Source organism: Neoarius graeffei, chromosome 5 (assembly GCF_027579695.1).
Source record: "Neoarius graeffei isolate fNeoGra1 chromosome 5, fNeoGra1.pri, whole genome shotgun sequence".
Taxonomy (NCBI): Eukaryota; Metazoa; Chordata; class Actinopteri; order Siluriformes; family Ariidae; genus Neoarius; species Neoarius graeffei.
The window spans coordinates 98,400,948-98,419,996 of record NC_083573.1 but is presented as its reverse complement, the minus strand read 5'-3'; the positions used below and the strand labels follow the sequence as shown (position 1 = coordinate 98,419,996).

The 19,049-nt window shown below is 42.7% G+C and overlaps 1 protein-coding gene across 10 annotated transcripts in view; it reads left to right on the top strand.

Moving 5' to 3' along the window:
* kmt2ca (lysine (K)-specific methyltransferase 2Ca) overlaps positions 1–19,049 on the top strand; it is a 308,052-nt gene that overhangs the window by 237,448 nt on the left and 51,555 nt on the right. For 8 of the 10 annotated variants that reach the window (XM_060922565.1, XM_060922568.1, XM_060922566.1 and 5 more), the window contains 11 exons: positions 6,525–6,751; positions 6,831–6,904; positions 7,011–7,205; positions 7,810–7,956; positions 8,315–10,162; positions 10,278–10,612; positions 10,727–12,474; positions 13,055–13,160; positions 15,112–15,178; positions 15,255–15,318; positions 15,421–15,653. In XM_060922565.1, the coding sequence (XP_060778548.1) occupies positions 6,525–6,751; positions 6,831–6,904; positions 7,011–7,205; positions 7,810–7,956; positions 8,315–10,162; positions 10,278–10,612; positions 10,727–12,474; positions 13,055–13,160; positions 15,112–15,178; positions 15,255–15,318; positions 15,421–15,653 (5,044 nt within the window). The remainder of the gene's footprint in view (positions 1–6,524; positions 6,752–6,830; positions 6,905–7,010; positions 7,206–7,809; positions 7,957–8,314; positions 10,163–10,277; positions 10,613–10,726; positions 12,475–13,054; positions 13,161–15,111; positions 15,179–15,254; positions 15,319–15,420; positions 15,654–19,049) is intronic. The other 2 variants (XM_060922569.1, XM_060922567.1) reach the window with 1 other exon arrangement.

Here is a 19,049-nt window from a genome sequence, read left to right as displayed (position 1 = left end):
CAGTAAATACTATACTAGGAGATATATATATATATATATATATATATATATATATATATATATATATATATACTCAACAAAAATAAAAACTTTACACTCGTTTCAAAGTCAATAATTTGAACATTTTGGAAAATAGGTTTGAAATAACGATTGTATTCAATTATCTTGTCATTAAAGATGCTATAGCATACAGATCATGTTTGTCATGGAATCGGTTCCACCGGAAATGCGACGACAATGTCCATGATCAAAAACTGTGAGTCACAACTTAATGAAATCATGTCAATATGGGGCGTGTCCTCCATGGGCGTTCACAACTGCGATACAACGTCTCCTCATGGATTGGATGATGCGTCTGAACACAGCTTGGGGAATGCGCCGCCATATTTGTACCAACATGGCACCAAGCTCCTGCAAGTTCTGTGGAGGGTTCCAGTGGTTCCTGTGGTGCCAGTTTGATGGAGACGTGTCTGGAGATTATGGATGGTCTGTCGACTGCATCCCATAACCCTCGCAACGTCAGTGACGGATGTTCCCGTATTCAGCATGCCAATGGCACGTTCACGCTGAATGTTTGACAGTCGTGGCATTGCAAATTAACGAATAATTAACCATAAAACCTTGTTTTTCTGAGATGACACTCTACTCTGCTACCGTGAGATCAATTGCACGTGTATCAATAGGTCACGTCACTTGTGTCACGTGGAAACGTGATTTTAGCGTGCAGTGCTCTCGCACGTGCTACGTAGGCCCGACCAGTAGAATGAATGTGTGACGTAATGCCCTTGACAATGCATTTAACCATAATCACAACAAGAACTCTTTCAAGAAAAGTTTCTAAACGCTATTTGAAAAATAATGAGTGTCAAGTTTTTATTTTTGCTGAGTATATATATAATATACACAAAATAAATACAATATAAACACTCATTTCAATGAATTCAGCCATCCGCAAGCCTGCAGGGCGAGGACAAAGGGGCCATGGATAGCAAGGGACCCTTAACAAGGGACCTGTGCATCCATGATCCCCCCGGACCCACCCCCAACGGTCCACGGGCGACTAACCCCACCGAAACGAGTGCATTCAATAAATAGTAAACATATAAATGCATGGATAAAAATACAAAAAATATAATTATATATGAAAATAAATAATAAATTTGTGAATGAAATGCATGCATGCAAAACCAAACTATAAGATCTAAAAATATAATAAATGTATAATAGTGATAGAGACTAATCCAGTCTGAGAGTTGAAAACTGGTATAACAGCTAGATTAGAAATAACTAAACTTTTTATAAGTATATTGATCCATAAGACAATTGATGTTATCAAATAGAAACATAATAATTAAGACCAAATATCGTTATATTTTAGTTAAATAGTTATTTAAAAACTAACCTAATAAGGTACATGCCTGTAGGACAAACCTAGAATTATAAATGAAAATGAAAACCTATGAAAAGGAGTTCTGTCTGAACGACAAAACCTAGATTTCACTGGTTTCTACTTGGAGAATAAAATGTACAATAAATTATTAGATAACACACAAACTATTATAGAAACATTGTACAAGTAATATGTAAAAGCTAATCTGATCTAATAGTTGAAAGAGCATTTGATTTAAAGGCATCTAAACTATCTATATTGATATTGAAAGGTATATTATTCCATAAAACTGTTGTTCTCGGATAAAAAGAGAATTTGTAAGTGTTATTGTTCACTTTCATTTGTTTAAAAGGACAGCAATTAGGAACTCTCGATGGTCTCTCATTTGGCTTAACATCAGGTGGAAATGAAATGCCAACATGACCCATTTGGATTTTGTAGAACATGGTGGCTTGTGAGAGAAGTCTTCGGTCTTGGAGAGAATCCCAACCAAGACTTTGAATCATAGGTGTAACATGGCTGTATCGTGAGTAGTCGTTGAAGACATATCGAGCAGCTCTTCTTTGGACAGATTCAATTTTATTGATATTCTGTTGACTATGTGGATTCCATGCACAAGAGGCATACTCGAGTTTAGGTCGTACAAGAGTATGGTATGCTGTGTCTTTAAATAAGAATTCAAAGTTTTATCTTTATCTGTAACACTCACGCCTTGTTCGGTCTTAAGAGGTGGGATACCAAGATTCTCAGATCTATTGTGCTTAACGTACGACCAGAATTTTTTTGGATTTTCAGTAAGGCCCTCGCCAATGACATCATTTAAGTAGCGACTGTAGGGTTCTTTAACCGATTTTGACACAAAGTTTCGCCGACGTTTAAAAGCTTTCCAATCATGTTGAGATTTTGTACAAACAGCCTTTTTGTGGAGACGATCCTTTTTACGCATTTCACGTTTTATCTGACGATTAATCCATGGTAAATTAAACTTTGGTTTTGAAGACTTTTGAGCAGGGCTTTGAACCAGAATTTGTTTCCTATTGGTTCGTTCCGAACAGAAACGGAATTTTAACGTTTCCGGTTTTGGGTTCCACCATTAAATAGACGTTCCCGAACCGGTTAGAACAAAAAAATTTCGTTCCCGGAACGGTTAATTACGTTCCCTGTCAGCTGTTTAACAAATGGCTATAAAATTATGTCTCTGTCTCATCCAGCTTAAGCCAAATGTAGGCTAATTCTATTACAACCTTCATTAAATAAGACAAGAAATAATTCAAAACAATTATTATTTCAACTGTTGGCGATTTGGATTCTCAGTATGTCTTCCCATCTACACAAACAGAAAAAGTGCCAAAAATGAAAGAGAATTCGTTTAGTGTGTTACCAAAGGCTAGTCAGGCCCTATAGAGGGCTACCGCATGACGTCACCGCGCCGCGAGATTTTGTTAGGCGCCATATTGGAAGACCAAGTACACATCTATGCAAGTACATACATACATAAAACAAACTACACCTGAAATGTAGCCAGGGCCGGTTCTGCCCTAATCTGGACCCGGGTGCAACATCGCGCAACACCCCCCCCCCCCCCCCCCCCCCCCCCCCCCCAAAAAAAAAAAAAAAAAACCAGTCTAAATCAGGACAACCATCACATAACCATAACTATAAACATTTTATATCAACTATTTTAACTAAATGAGCTATAATAAATAAGCCTGCAGGCAGCCACGGTGGGCTGCCTTAAAAAGTAACCATTCAATGACACAACTGAAAGCCTGCAGCCACGGCGGGCTGCCTCAGAAAAGTAACCACTTGTCCTACCTTAAAACTCGTTTTGCATTTTCTGCCTCCTTTTTTGTATTTTCGACCCTCCGTTTATTTTCTTTCCTTTTCTGAAAACCCGATTTGTGTCCAGACATTTTGTTCTGCTACCAACGAACTAACTCGTCAGGTCTCGTCTCTCGAGCCCGCGATGATTCCCGTGGGAAGGGCAACAACTGATACGTTTTTACAAACAGCCAATAGGGAGGTTGCAACGTTCAGGCTCTTCTTTGCTCAGACACTCAGTAATGCACTTACTCACTTATTATCACGTGGAGATGTGATAGTAGTCCACCTTCCCGCTCTGTCCATTCAGTCAGCGAACGTCACACAGGAAGTGAACCCCAGCGGGTCATAGAAACTTGCGCAGGAGAAGAATGACTTTTTTATTTGTAGGCTACGGAAACTTTGAGGAACGAAATAAAAACCGGTATTAACCGGTTACCATTATTTTTAATAAGCGTTTCTGTTCCGGAACATAAAAAATAATAAAGTTTCTGGTTTCGTTTCTGTTCCATGTGAAATAGAAAAAGTTCCCGGTTTTCGTTCCTTGAACCGGTTCAAAGCCCTGCTTTTGAGGTACAAACTTAAAGATTCCAGTATGCTTGAAGATGTTCCAATTTTGTTCCACAGAATTTCCCCATGGATTTGAAGCAAAAAATTCAGATGATGACTTGGTTATAAAATCATTTAGTCCATCAAAATTTGCTTTTTTGTAGATATAAACCTTGTGAGGACATTTAGTAGAACGATGTGGTTTTAGATTGACTTCAAAGTTGACTATATGATGATCGCTCAAACCAGATGACGTGGATACATTTGAGACACTGTTGGGATAGGTAGACAAAAGTAGCTCAAGAGTTTTTCCAGATGCAAGTCTGGTTGGCACTTGAATGTGTTGAGACAATGAGTAATCATCAAGCATGTGCATAAATTTATTGTGCTGAAATGCAGTCGCAGGATTAGTTATAGATGGGATCTCTTGGTTCCAATCAATATCGCCAAGGTTGAAGTCTCCACCCATGATGATGTTGGAACTTTCATAAAAACATTGTTTATAGAGTCACTCAGATGATCAAGTAGATGAATTTGGTGGTCTATAAAAAGATGAAAGGTACAATGTTTTTTGATTTACAATTTTCAGAGCGGACCATAGGACTTCACAATTATCCACATTAAAATCAGTTTCTTCAACATATGCGAGGTCTGATTTAATTGCTTGAAAAACGCCACCGCCAAAAGCATTTCTATCTTTTCTGAGAACCGTGTAGGAAGGCGGAAAGATAGAATATGTTGGAATATCTGGACTGAGCTTGGATTCAGTCCCCAATACAATATCAGGATCATGTAGATCAAGTAGAGCTTGAAATTCAGTCGAGTGTTTTAAGCTTTTAAGTCCATTGCAATTTATTATCATTCCTTTTAATTTTGTTTTCTTGTTCCGCCTCAATGAACTCGTCGCTGGATTATTTGATCTTAAAGAATTTTTAATATTGTTATCCACAGAATCGGATAGAATATCAAAAGAATTTGATAAGTTCAGAGAATTTAAAGACGGGTCCAGAAGCGTATTTAAGAAATTCGGGCGGTCACAGTCAGGACAAATCTACGAACATGAAGAGTTGACAAGTGCCTGGTGTTCTCCACAGGTTTCCGTTCCGATTGTTTTGTTTGAAAGAACTCATCACTCCGAACACCACCTGGTCATTGTATTGTCAAATTTTTGCGAACGAATTAGTAATCAGGTCACCTGAACGAGTTTCTGGCCCTCTCATTAGAATTGTATCTCCTCTCTCAGTTCTCACCCGATTTCAGTTCCGATCAATGTTTTGGGTCTAGCTTCCCTTGAGGAACAAAACTTGGTCAGTTGTTTGTTGATTTTCCTGTTGTAAACAATTTTACATCATTGTTCATTTTCAGTTAAATCGCATCTCCTCCATCAGTTCTCAGTGGATTTCAGTTCTGATTGTTTTATTTGAAAGAACTCGACCTTCTGCACAACACTCGGTCGTTGTATTGTCAATTTTTTGCTAACGAATTAGTAATTCGGTCAACTTAACACATTTTCTTCTCACTAGAATTGTATCTCCTCTCTCAATTCAGTTCTGGTTGGCGTTTTGGGTCGATCTTCCCTCGGGGAGCAAAATTTAGTCCTTTGATTTTCCTGTCGTTGACAGTTTGTCGTGGAGGTTGGTCCTCTCTCACATTGCCACGTTTCAGTTCTGTTTGATGTTTTGGTCATCATGGTTGTTTTGATGGCAGGCCAGATGAACCCCTATGTCCTTGACGTTCTGGTTATTAAGCAATATCAGTTGAGATTGTAAGCGCAAGGTCAAAGACCCTCAAGTGTGATACTGGTTTTACAAAACAGTTCTGTTAATATTGAGTAAGTGACATTTTGGACACAATCTGGCCAGTTGTTTGGTTTACTTTTGCTCTGTGAGTGGAAACAGATCTCAAAGAAGCTACACTTGCTTGATAGCACATCAGCTAGCTAGAGTACATTCTTGGTAAAGGCATCTTGTGGTCAAATTGGCGTTATCACCTGACAAGCTTTTGTTTATTAAGTTAAAAGTTATAATTTTCAGAAATATCATTTGCCATGGGCGGCACGGTGGTGTAGTGGTTAGCGCGGTCACCTCACAGCAAGAAGGTCCGGGTTCGAGCCCCGTGGCCGGCGAGGGCCTTTCTGTGTGGAGTTTGCATGTTCTCCCCGTGTCCGCGTGGGTTTCCTCCGGGTGCTCCGGTTTCCCCCACAGTCCAAAGACATGCAGGTTAGGTTAACTGGTGACTCTAAATTGACCGTAGGTGTGAATGTGAGTGTGAATGGTTGTCTGTGTCTATGTGTCAGCCCTGTGATGACCTGGCGACTTGTCCAGGGTGTACCCCGCCTTTCGCCCGTAGTCAGCTGGGATAGGCTCCAGCTTGCCTGCGACCCTGTAGAACAGGATAAAGCGGCTAGAGATAATGAGATGAGATGAGATCATTCGCCATGCCCACTGGTGATGTCGCTAATACTACAATAGTAACCGTTTTGAATTAGGAAATATTATTTTGCATGGATGAGCAGAGTAATACACACAGTGAAGCATCCCAGTGCTGTCATTGCAAAATATCAGCACTCTTGGAATGCCACTCGAGCAATCAAACTAGTGGACCGTAACTAACAGTTTCACAGCTGGGTGTTATTCATTACCGAGAACGGGCATCTTTCAAGAACCACTGCAGTGAAGTCTGGTCATTCAATAATAAAAGATAATTCAGGAGTCTGTTCTTTCTCCTAAAGGATAATGTAACAGCTTGAGGTGCATCTCTATAGGGAGAAGAAGTTCAGCCAGATGGGGGGTGATATGGTGGGTCCCTGGAGTGGTGCTGTCCCTATTCCTGGTCCAGCTCCTCCTGCAGAGCCAGAAACAGACGCCATGTCCAACGCCCAGAGGAGTACACTGAAGTGGGAGAAAGAGGAGACCCTCGGAGAGATGGCCACTGTGGCACCTGTGCTCTACACGAACATCAATTTTCCCAACCTGAGAGAGGAATTTCCAGGTTCGTACCTGTTCCCTTGCAATATCTGACTTGGATGTCGTTTGTAACGAGAGCCTGATTGTTTACGTTTTATCCATAGACTGGTCGACGAGGGTAAAGCAAATTGCAAAACTGTGGAGAAAAGCAAGTTCTCAGGAAAGGGCGCCATATGTGGTAAGAGTTCGCATTGTTTTAGAATTTGGATTTGACTTTGACTTGTATTTGTGACCTTTCAAAGAAAGTGTATTTGTTGGTTTTTATTTTTCTTTTTACCTTCTAGCAAATGGCTCGGGATAACCGAGCAGCCCTTCGCATAAATAAGGTTCAGCTGTCTAATGACACACTGAAGAGACAGCAACAGCAGCAGGCTCCTGACCATTTTGACCCAAGCATGTCCTTGGACACGGAGCAGATCTTCAAAGACCCTCTCAAACAAAAGGAGTCTGAACATGAGCAGGAGTGGAAATTCAGACAGGTGATTGACAGTCCTGGGGTTTTCTCTTCTCTTTCTTTTCTTTTCTTTTTTTTTTTTTTAATAATGTAGTGCTAAGCTGGGTTTTTACCCATTGATCAAAGCTCTGGCTTTATGAATTTTGATCAGCTCCATCACCCTAACCTTAATTGACTTCATTTGGATTTGCTGTTTGACTAACATCATTAAGTCACCATGTCACTGAAGATCAGGACAAGAGAGGTTGTCAGATGGATTTAGAGCAAAGTTCATGTTTAGGTCAATTGAATCCAGACAGCAGTTAGAGGAAAATCAAATTGTTTTTTGTTTTTATCAGCAAGAGGACTAAATTGGTTACTGTTTTAGATTAACATGCTATCTGGGTAATAAGCCTAAAATGAAATTGCCTGTAGTTCTGAATGCTGGGAAAAAAAAATCATAGCATGGAAATTCCCCCCATTGTAAAAGTTTTCTGCAGGGTTACCTCAACTGTGCATGATGGGTATTTTCTGTAAAGCCGACATGGCCTGTAGCAAAATATTATGTAAATGCATGGTTAAGTGGCTATTTCTTTCTTTATATTTGGAATTGCCATACAGTCTACTAATTCTTAATTTGCATTTAAAAGGGAGAGTTAAATCAGATGTTGGGACCCCTTAAGAAGCAGCAGGAAAAGGTCCCAAAAAGCAAAGCCATAAAATCAACAAATAAAGACGTCCTTTTTGGACATTCCAACCAAGCATCTATAGCTGCAGGATGTGGAAAAAAATCTCTGGTAAGATCCCAAAGCGAGGAACAGTTTCGGCATTCATCTGCCAAGAAGCAATAAAGACAAATTTATAAGATGCAGGAAACAATGCAGAAGGTTGAGTTGTAGAGGGAATATATTTTTACTGGTGTATTTTCCCTTGACCCGAAGCATAGGTTTTGGCCTTTAAAAAAAAAATTGTCATCGTGATATTGTTATACACATTAACATTTTCCCTGCATGTCTTAACAATTCATTTTAAATGCTCAAAACTTATTTAAGGATTGAGGGGAAAGAGCATTTTTGCCATTAGATAAACATAAAATTCAGTCTTAACTGCTTCATCAACTGAACTGTTTCATTTGCTTTCTGGTTTCCATGGCAGCAAATGAGACAAAAGAGCAAACAGCAAGCGAAGATTGAAGCCACACAGAAGCTTGAGCAGGTTAAAAATGAACAGCAGCAACTTCAACAGCAACAGCAGCAACAGTTCAGTGGACAGTCAAGTGGAGATACCCCCAACAGTGGGAGTAAAAGTCCCATGACACCTCAGCCCACCAGTGGAGGCAACACATCCCCTCTACAGTCCACGGCAATCAAGGATACCTTTGTGAGGCCCCAACATCCTGGCACACCAACCTCAAGCTCGTCTTCAGATGATGTGTTTTTGCGTCCCCAACTGCCACCTCCATCATCGGCAGCAAAAACTCCCACCCAGGATACTCAGTACCCACAGGGGTCGTCATCGTCTCAGCCTCAGTCTCCTCAGATGTTTTCTCCAGGTTCATCCGGCTCCCGTCCATCTTCTCCTTGGGATCCATATGCTAAAATGGCAGGTACTCCTCGACCCCCACCATCGGGATCAAGTACACCTCATAAATGCTCGATATCTGACATGCAGGAAAGGGGCAGGCCTTCTCCAGCCCACGAGTCCTTTGGTTCACCAACACCTGTGAATGCTGACATGTATTCAAAGCCACCAGGCACACCCAGGCCAGCAGACCCATTTGTGAAACCCCTTGGTCCTCCCCGGCCTGTGTCTGTATCAGAGCAGCAACAGCATCTTCAGCAACAACAGGGTAGATATATGTTGGTGAATACTACATCCGGAGATTTCGCCAGGCCGAGTCAGAGATCAGAGACATACCAGCGAATACCTCCACGTGTGGTGCTATCAGACCCTTTCTCAAGGCCGCTGACAGCACCCGTTCCTGGAAGTAATGAAGCTGGCTCTGTGCCGCTTTTTAAAACCCCCATGCCTCCCTCACATCCTCCTCAAGACTCCTTCAGTACAGGACAGCTAAGCATGAGACGTGGATCCTCAGATGGCTTTAGTCCAGGTCAGCAAACTGATCCTTATGCACATCAACCTCTCACCCCTCATCCATCATTGGGAGATGCTTTCAATACTGATGGCAGAATGATGCGCCAGGCTTCAGGAGGTCACTTTGCACAGCCTTTGCCAGTGATCAGGCATCCTCAAAGGGATCCTTATGCACAAGCACCATCTACACCTAGACCAGAATACTCTTCACAAATGGCTGATCCCTATTCTCAACCACCTGGTACTCCCCGACCTCAGGAACCCTGTGTCCAGCCTCCTGGTACTCCAAGGTCACATTCTGATCCGTTTTCAGTGCCTCCTTCTACACCTCGACCTATAGAACAGTTTTCTCAGGCACAGTCATCTAGCTGCAGACAGTCTCCATCTCACCCTATGGATCCATATGCCCAGATGCCAGGTACTCCAAGACCAGCAGCAGGAGAAAGATACTCTAAATCCCCAAGTAATCAGAGAAATGCAGACGCATACACACAGGTTCCTGGAACACCTCTGCCCACTAAATCAGATCCATATGATCAACCACCTGGAACACCAAGACCAGTTCTCAATGACCCATTTGCTCAACCTCCTGGAACCCCAAGGCCAGGCCCTGTGGTTCATACCTCAGATCCATTTAGCCATCAGGTTCAAAACAGGATGACTGATCAGTTTGCTCATCCAGTTGGTCCAGGTTCTCAAACCCCTAAACATCCTGGCATTTCAGATGAAAACTTTTCCTTGCCACAGACCAATACTAATCAAACCCCTATACAAGACCCCTTTAAGCAAGTACCTATGACCCCATGTCCACAGTCAGGTGAAAGGCTGGCTCCAGCTACAAGCAGCTCTTCTGATGCTCAGAACCCAATGCAACCACCACTAGGGGATACAGAGGAAAAACTTAAACAGGTAAAATCTTATAAACTATTTATTTTAGTTATCTGATGCTAATCAAACTGTCTTCTCTTATTATATGTGTGGGGTTTTTTTTTTTTGTTTGTTTTTTTGTTTTCCCTGTTCTTAGCGTCAGCGACTACGTCAGTTGATCCTGAAACAGCAGCAGCAAAAGAGTGCTATCAGACAGGAGAAAGGACTTCAAGAGGCTACTGGTACTCCTACACCTGGCACTCCATTGCACTGGTCACAGGAAGATTCTGTACAACAAGGCGATGCATTTTTAGGTCGCCCTCCACCCCCGTATCCTGGAACTGTGAGAGCTTCACCAATGCATGGAGGTCAGAGATTTCCTGGACCTTTTCCTGGTGATCACCGAGCACCATTCCCTGATGAGTCTCGTTGTCCTCGGCCTCAGTTTTCCAGGGATATGAGCAATATGATCATGAGACCACAAGGGTCTAGGTGAGGTATTTCTTCGCTTAAATGAAGTACATGGAATTTTGAGCATCCAAGGTTGTGAAATCATAATTAATTTTCCTTATTTTATCTTACATTTCATTGAAATGTTTTTAATAGGTTTGGATTCCCATCTGGTGCAGCAGGTCAGGAGTCGTTCCTCCGGCCACCTCACCAAATGCAAGGCGGACCAATGGTTGATGTACCACCACAGATGAGAAGATCTCTGTCAGTTGATCTAGGTAGATCAATGGGAGGCAACCCTCAAATGGGCCCTCCCCAACACTTTCCACCACGGGGCCTTCCAGTGCAACAGCACAACATAATGGGCCAGCCTTTTATTGAGCTTCGGCACAGGGCACCAGAGAATAGAGTCAGGCTACCATTTCTGCCACCCGACATCTTGGACCATCCAAATCATTCCCAAAGATCTTCTACCAGCTTAATGGGAGGGCAAAATATGGCCTTTCCTGGGACCCAGGGTCCACGGCCTCCGATTCCAGTGGTGAGTCAACCACAACAAGGATCTGTTGGGCACTTGCAAATGTCGGCAAGCATGGAGAATTTGCATCAGCAAGCAAATATGCCAGAGAATACAGCTCCACAGCATCCTGCACTATCAACCACAGTCATTCATTCAGTTAGTGGTGAAGCACTTAATTCTACCCAACCAACACTTCTAGCTGAGACAGTCCCAGGTCCAACAGAAGAGATCCCATTGCCATGTGGTGATGGAATAGAGAAGTTGGATGCAGATGATTCAGCAGTAAAGGACCTTGAGGATGTAGAAGTTAAAGATTTGGTTGATGATGATTTGGAAAACTTAAACCTTGATGCAGATGATGCCAAGGATATAGATTTGGAAACAAATGACCTTCACCTTGATGATTTCATTGAATCTGGGAAATTTGACCTCCTTGCTTATGCTGATCCTGAGCTGAACCTCGAGGACAAGAAGGATATGTTCAATGAAGAGCTAGATCTGAGTGACCCCATAGAGGATGATCACGGGGAAACCTCTGTCCTTCAGAACGTGCTGTCTGAGAAGAAATCTCCTCAAACCGTGACTAAATCGAAGAATGCTGAGCCACCTTCTCATGGCAAACTGGAAGAAAACCCAGAAGTGGAAAGTGCTGGTAGTCTCTTGACGACAAGCAATACAAAAACAGAGGTCAAACAGGATTCAGTCATCAGTGAGGACCACTCTGTTGGTGACAACAGGTCTCTAGACAGTAAAAATAGTCAAGGAGAAATGTCGAATCTATTTGAGGGATCGCCTCAGCAGATTGGTCTGTCAAATGCAGGGGTCCCTTCTGGTTCTGCTCCAGTGCTGTCTAGCCTTTTAACCAAAGAGAAACTTGATGACTCTGGGATTGGCCCTGTAGCACCCCCTCACCAAGGTCCAGAACTTCAACCCAGCATGGGCATGATGTTGCAGGGACAAAGCAAGGACCATGAGATGAACCCTGCAATGACGGTGGGACACAGAATGGATGCATCGCTTGCTCATGGAGCACCACTGGGAAACCCAAATACGTTGCCAGTTGGCAGTCAGCAATTACCAGTCCAAGGATTTGGAACTTCACCAGGCCAGCAAGTGGACATAAACCTGCCCATGCTGAGTGGCCAGCAACCTGTCCCCCACACTCTTCATCCACAGGCCCAGCAGGTGATGTATCCACAGGGGTCCATAGGGCAGCAAGGCCCAAAAATGCAACAGAGCCAGTCAAACAGACCACTTCTCTTAGACGAGCAACCCCTCCTTCTGCAAGATCTGTTGGATCAGGAAAGGCAGGAGCAGCAACAACAAAGGCAGATGCAGGCTATGATTCGCCAGCGCTCTAACGACCCCTTTTTCCCTAATATTGGTAAGGCTATTACTGTTTAAATACTGATCACTCATTAATATAAAAGTCAAAGGAATGTAAGACCCCATTTTGCACCTGGTCATTTCATGCATCTTGTACCTGGATTGTATGCTGCTAAAATTTTAACCACATTCATTTACTCTCGTAGTAAAATCAACTGGTCAGACAGACTGAAATCTAATTGCTGGCTTATTAGAACACAAGCCTCAATGTTATTACTCGTTGTATAGTTTCTTTATATACAAGCTGGTGTAAGTCACTTTTTTCCCCATGCTGTTTTTAAAGGCACTGACTGAATAATTCATGGAAGATGTACGTAATCTATTGGGAGTGGCTTTGGTTGTCAGTTGTGCCACACTGGACATATTTTTTCCATGTAGCTAGATTGTGTCTCAGACCACTACCTGAAACCTTTTCACATGCATTTTGGGTGCATTTACACTTTTATTTTTATGTAGATCAAGTTTTGATGGTTAAGACCCATTAAATTGATCAAGTCTAAACAGTCTAAATGTTGCATATTCCAGTAACTGCAATGTTTTTGTCTTCCCTGGATTTTTTTTTTTTTTTATTTGTGTAGACTTTGATGCTATTACTGACCCCATCATGAAGGCCAAGATGGTGGCCCTGAAAGGAATTAATAAAGTGATGGCACAGAATAGTATGGGAATGACTCCCATGACCAGGTAAATAACCCTTCACAAAGCTGTACAATTGAGGCCAAAGGTTTACATACACCTCTCAATTTTTCACAACGCCACACATTTCAAGTTGCCCTACGTTTCTTTTGGCACGTCACTTAGGTAGGATGTCTGCTTTGTTCGCGTCTTAGATACGTAACTTTAAAACAAACGATTAGAGACAGATTTATTAAATATTTTATTCGCTATATCATAATTCCAATTTACATACAGTTTTTAGAAGACTGGAAGATTCCATAAATTGGCGTAATGACTTTTTGAAGCTTCCGAGTGACCAGTTGTAATAATGAGGAGTTAATGGAAGTGCAGCTGTAGAACACCATCCCAACTGTGAATCATGGGGTTGACAGCATCATGTTGTGGGGGTGTTTTGCTGGAAAGAGGGCTGGTGTGCTTCAGGAAGGATGATTATCTAGAAATACTGAAGCAAAACCTGTAAGACATTGTAATAAGTGGTTTAAAGACAGCAAAGTGAAAGTATTGGAGTAGACATCACAAAGCCTGAGCTAAATCTCATAGAAAATTTGTGGACTGACCATGCATGTCAAGGCATACAAGTCATTGCACAAATTCGGTGTGGAAGAACGGGCGAAGGTTCTGCCGGGAAGGGCGGGCGAAGGTTCTGCCGGGAAGGGCGGGCGAAGGTTCTGCCGGGAAGGGCGGGCGAAGGTTCTGCCTGGAAGGGCGGGCGAAGGTTCTGCCTGGAAGGGCGGGCGAAGGTTCTGCCTGGAAGGGCGGGCGAAGGTTCTGCCGGGAAGGGCGGGCGAAGGTTCTGCCGGGAAGGGCGGGCGAAGGTTCTGCCGGGAAGGGCGGGCGAAGGTTCTGCCGGGAAGGGCGGGCGAAGGTTCTGCCGGGAAGGGCGGGCGAAGGTTCTGCCGGGAAGGGCGGGCGAAGGTTCTGCCGGGAAGGGCGGGCGAAGGTTCTGCCGGGAAGGGCGGGCGAAGGTTCTGCCGGGAAGGGCGGGCGAAGGTTCTGCCGGGAAGGGCGGGCGAAGGTTCTGCCTGGAAGGGCGGGCGAAGGTTCTGCCGGGAAGGGCGGGCGAAGGTTCTGCCGGGAAGGGCGGGCGAAGGTTCTGCCGGGAAGGGCGGGCGAAGGTTCTGCCGGGAAGGGCGGGCGAAGGTTCTGCCGGGAAGGGCGGGCGAAGGTTCTGCCGGGAGGGGCGGGCGAAGGTTCTGCCGGGAGGGGCGGGCGAAGGTTCTGCCGGGAGGGGCGGGCGAAGGTTCTGCCGGGAAGGGCGGGCGAAGGTTCTGCCTGGAAGGGCGGGCGAAGGTTCTGCCGGGAAGGGCGGGCGAAGGTTCTGCCGGGAAGGGCGGGCGAAGGTTCTGCCGGGAAGGGCGGGCGAAGGTTCTGCCTGGAAGGGCGGGCGAAGGTTCTGCCGGGAAGGGCGGGCGAAGGTTCTGCCGGGAAGGGCGGGCGAAGGTTCTGCCGGGAAGAATGGGCAAAGTGTTGTAGGAACCTTGTGGAATGCAACCAAAGTGTTTGATGCAAGTTTAAATACTAACAAACTGTGTCTACATATTTGCCCCACTGAAAATTTGTTATAGTAAGTGAAATCTGAAGTAAATCTTGCTCTTATTGAGAAATCGTCTCTTATGGAAATAAAGTAGATACCCTAATTGGAGCACAGGAAGTGTATGGTGACATGAAATGTATGGGCTTGTGAAAGTGAGTTTAAATGTATTTATGAATTTAGACTAGGTGTGTGTAAACGTGTGGCCTGAACCGTGTAGTAAACCGCCATTTTACTCAAGTCTTGGTTATTTACTACACTGACATTTGTTCCCAAAGGAGCTATGATGTTACTGTAAATGTAAGGATGTTAAAGCTTTATTTCACTTTAGAGATTACTTACCAGAACAATTAAAAAAATTGTATAAACAAGGGTAGTACTTTGAAAATTTGGTGTCGCTTCTTACCTGTCTCTCTTTTGGGACAGAATGCAACAGATGCCTGGAGCACATGGACCAGAAGCAGTGGGGTTCCCTCAGCATGCTTTTGGACAGGTAGTACATGTCTAAGCCTGCATTTGTTATATTTTCACTGGCAGCTGCTAAGCCATTTACACCACTTTGCTTTTAGGATGGGAAGCTAGTGCCACAGCTGACAAGGCCGAACCCTCCGAGTTTTGGACCTGGATTTGTCAGTAAGTGTTTGTCTTTATAGTTTAGCATGAAGCTGTTTATTTTGGGATGCGATGCAAGCTTTTCCTGTCATAACACCCCCCCACGCCCACCCTCCTTTTCAGATGATGCCCAGAGAAAGCAATATGAGGAGTGGCTTCAAGATACTCAGCAGCTTCTTCAAATGCAGCAGAAGTTTTTGGAAGAACAGATCGGGGCCCACAGGAAATCCAAAAAGGCGCTCTCAGCAAAACAGCGCACCGCTAAAAAGGCAGGCCGTGAGTTCCCTGAGGAAGATGCCGAGCAGCTGAAACACGTGACTGAACAACAGGGCGTGGTTCAGAAACAGCTGGAACAGGTAGAGTAGCTAGCACGGTGATGGACCTTTCAGCCAAGTTTGCTCTTTGAATTAATTTTTCCACAGCGAGTATTTTTCTGACTTCATTTCCAAAAAAATATAGTGACCAGCATTCGGTCAAATAAGTAGTATTTGTGAGTATCCCTACAGCGATGTTTTAAAGTTTGTGAACCCTGTAGAATGTTCTATATTTCTGTGTAAACATCATTAGAAGTCCTAAAAGTAGATAAAGAGAACCCAGTTTAATAAATAATATGCAAAAATAGTATACTTGGTGGCGGCACGGTGGTGTAGTGGTTAGCGCTGTCGCCTCACAGCAAGAAGGTCCGGGTTCGAGCCCCGTGGCCGGCGAGGGTCTTTCTGTGTGGAGTTTGCATGTTCTCCCTGTGTCCGCGTGGGTTTCCTCCGGGTGCTCCGGTTTCCCCCACAGTCCAAAGACATGCAGGTTAGGTTAACTGGTGACTCTAAATTGACCGTAGGTGTGAATGTGAGTGTGAATGGTTGTCTGTGTCTATGTGTCAGCCCTGTGATGACCTGGCGACTTGTCCAGGGTGTACCCCGCCTTTCGCCCGTAGTCAGCAGGGATAGGCTCCAGCTTGCCTGCGACCCTGTAGAACAGGATAAAGCGGCTACAGATAATGAGATGAGTATACTTGGTCATTTATTTATTAAGGAAAATGATGCAGTTTTACATATCACTGAGTGGCAAAAGTATGTGAACCTTTGCTGTTAGTATCTGTCGTGACCCCCTTGGTTGTTTCTGGCAACCATGTATACTACTAAAGGAAGGCTGTCTGTCTCTCTGTCTGTCTGTCTGTTCACCTGTGCAAATTGACACGGCTGGCCACACATACTCCAGACTTTGCACATGGATCGGTGACACCCCAGAGGGGCCCAAGACAACATTTTCCAAAACGTGGGATTAGTGCTGATCCGACACACTATTAGTTTCCCGCAGGCTACATGCTCGCGCTAGCACACTGTGCTAATCCAAGGCACTGTCATTTCCCATAGGCTACATGCTCACGCTAATACACTGCGCACAGCCTCAGTGGGGAATCCCCTCCCCCACTCGCCTGAGAGTTTCAATTGTCCAGGACCTCGCAATCAATGCTCCTCACCGGAGACTTCCGCTAGGGCCAAGTGTACATCTCTGAGGAGACACAGAGAGCGATTTACGTCATTTTGACAGAACACAGTGAGCTGTGCATCACGTGTGTCCACTCAACCCTCCACTGGGCCATTCAGAGGAAATCAGGTTCACGGGCGATGACTACTAGTTATTTATCAGAAATATACAAAGTTTTAAAGGGTTCACAAAATTTCATGCACCGCTGTGCTAAATATCTGCTGATATACAGAATTTACTGTTTTATATCCAGTATTGTGCAAAAGTCTTGCCCCCCTCCCGTACAAACTGTTGTTTGTTCTAGATTTCTATTTTGTGACGTCTACATTATCGAGTCAAAACATTACAAAAACATTTTAGACTTCCAAACGTTCGTTTTCCAGCACAAAATTAAATGTTGGAGGAAAAAAAAAGTGTGTATCTGAGCAGTTTATTCCATAAGAGAGCACTTTTCAGATTAAAAAAGAAAACATAATGAAGGCTGCTGGGTTTTGGTGCAAAATGAAGAAGTGAGTGTGACAGTCAAAGTGTCCAGAAGAACTGGGGCTGGTTCTGGAAGATGCTCAATAAAACCTACAGCTCATTTCCGCATAAAACTGCACTCACTGTACCTGAGACGGATTTTTTTTTTTTTAAAGCAGTGTCAATAATTGGTCTCGCACCAAATATTGATTTTTTTTTTTTCATTTATTATGGCTTACTGATTACTGTTTGGTCTACAGCAGGCGTTTTCAAAGTGTGGGAGAGTCAGCCCCTGCTCAGAGAGCAAATAAACAACAGCGCCCCCCCCCCCCCCCCCCTTTACAATTTTTGTTGTTGCTATACTTAATGTTCCATTCGTATTTTAAAAAATGGTGGTTGTTGTGTACACTTTTTTTCTTTTACACATTTTAAACATCTGTGCTTTTTAAAACATCTTGTTTTACACATTTTAAACATCTGTGATTTTTAAAACCTCTTTTGTACACATTTTAAACATCTGTGCTTTTTAAAACATCTTTTTTACACATTTTAAACATCTGTGCTTTTTAAAACATCTTTTTTGTACACATTTTAAACATCTGTGCTTTTTAAAACCTCTTTTGTACACATTTTAAACATCTGCTTTTTAAAAAAACACCTTGTTTTACACATTTTAAACATCTGTGCTTTTTAAAACATCTTTTTTTACACATTTTAAACATCTGTGCTTTTTTAAAACATCTTGTTTTACACATTTTAAACATCTGTGCTTTTTAAAACATTTTTTACACATTTTAAACATCTGTACTTTTTAAAACATCTTGTTTTACACATTTTAAACATCTGTGCTTTTTAAAACCTCTTTTGTACACATTTTAAACATCTGTGCTTTTTAAAACATCTTTTTTGTACACATTTTAAACATCTGTGCTTTTTAAAACCTCTTTTGTACACATTTTAAACATCTGCTTTTTAAAAAACACCTTGATTTACACATTTTAAACATCTGTGCTTTTTAAAACATCTTTTTTTACACATTTTAAACATCTGTGCTTTTTTAAAACATCTTGTTTTACACATTTTAAACATCTGTGCTTTTTTTAAAACCCATTTTTTACACATTTTAAACATTTTAAACATCTGTGCTTTTTAAAACATCCTTTTTTACACATTTTAAACATCTGTGCTTTTTAAAACATCTTTTTTTACACATTTTAAACATCTGTGCTTTTTAAAACAGTTTTTACACATTTTAAACATCTGTACTTTTTAAAACATCTTTTTTACACATTTTAAACATCTGTGCTTTTTAAAACAGTTTTTACACATTTTAAACATCTGTACTTTTTAAAACATCTTTTTTACACATTTTAAACATCTGTGCTTTTTTAAAACACCTTTTTTACACATTTTAAACATTGTGCTTTTTTTTTTTAAACACCTTGTTTTACACATTTTAAACATCTCATAGCATCATTAGCTAGCACCTCTTGGCAGACAACACACTGTGGCAGTGGAGCATCTTCAGATCCAGTCCATGAAAATCCAAACTTTAAATAATCGTGGTCATACTTCCTTCTTTTTTTGCTTGGCCCAGACTCTGTCTCCTCACTCACTGTAGCTTTAGGTACTAAAAATCGATCCATTTTGTCTCTGGCAAAGGCTAGCTGAAGTTCGCTAAATGTCCGCAATAGTAACTTATTCTGGTTCATTTTTCCTCATGTTGCGCCCCCCCGAAGAACTCTGGCGCCCCCTGGGGGAGGCGCGCCCCACACTTTGAAAAGCCCTGCTCTACAGCATTTCTT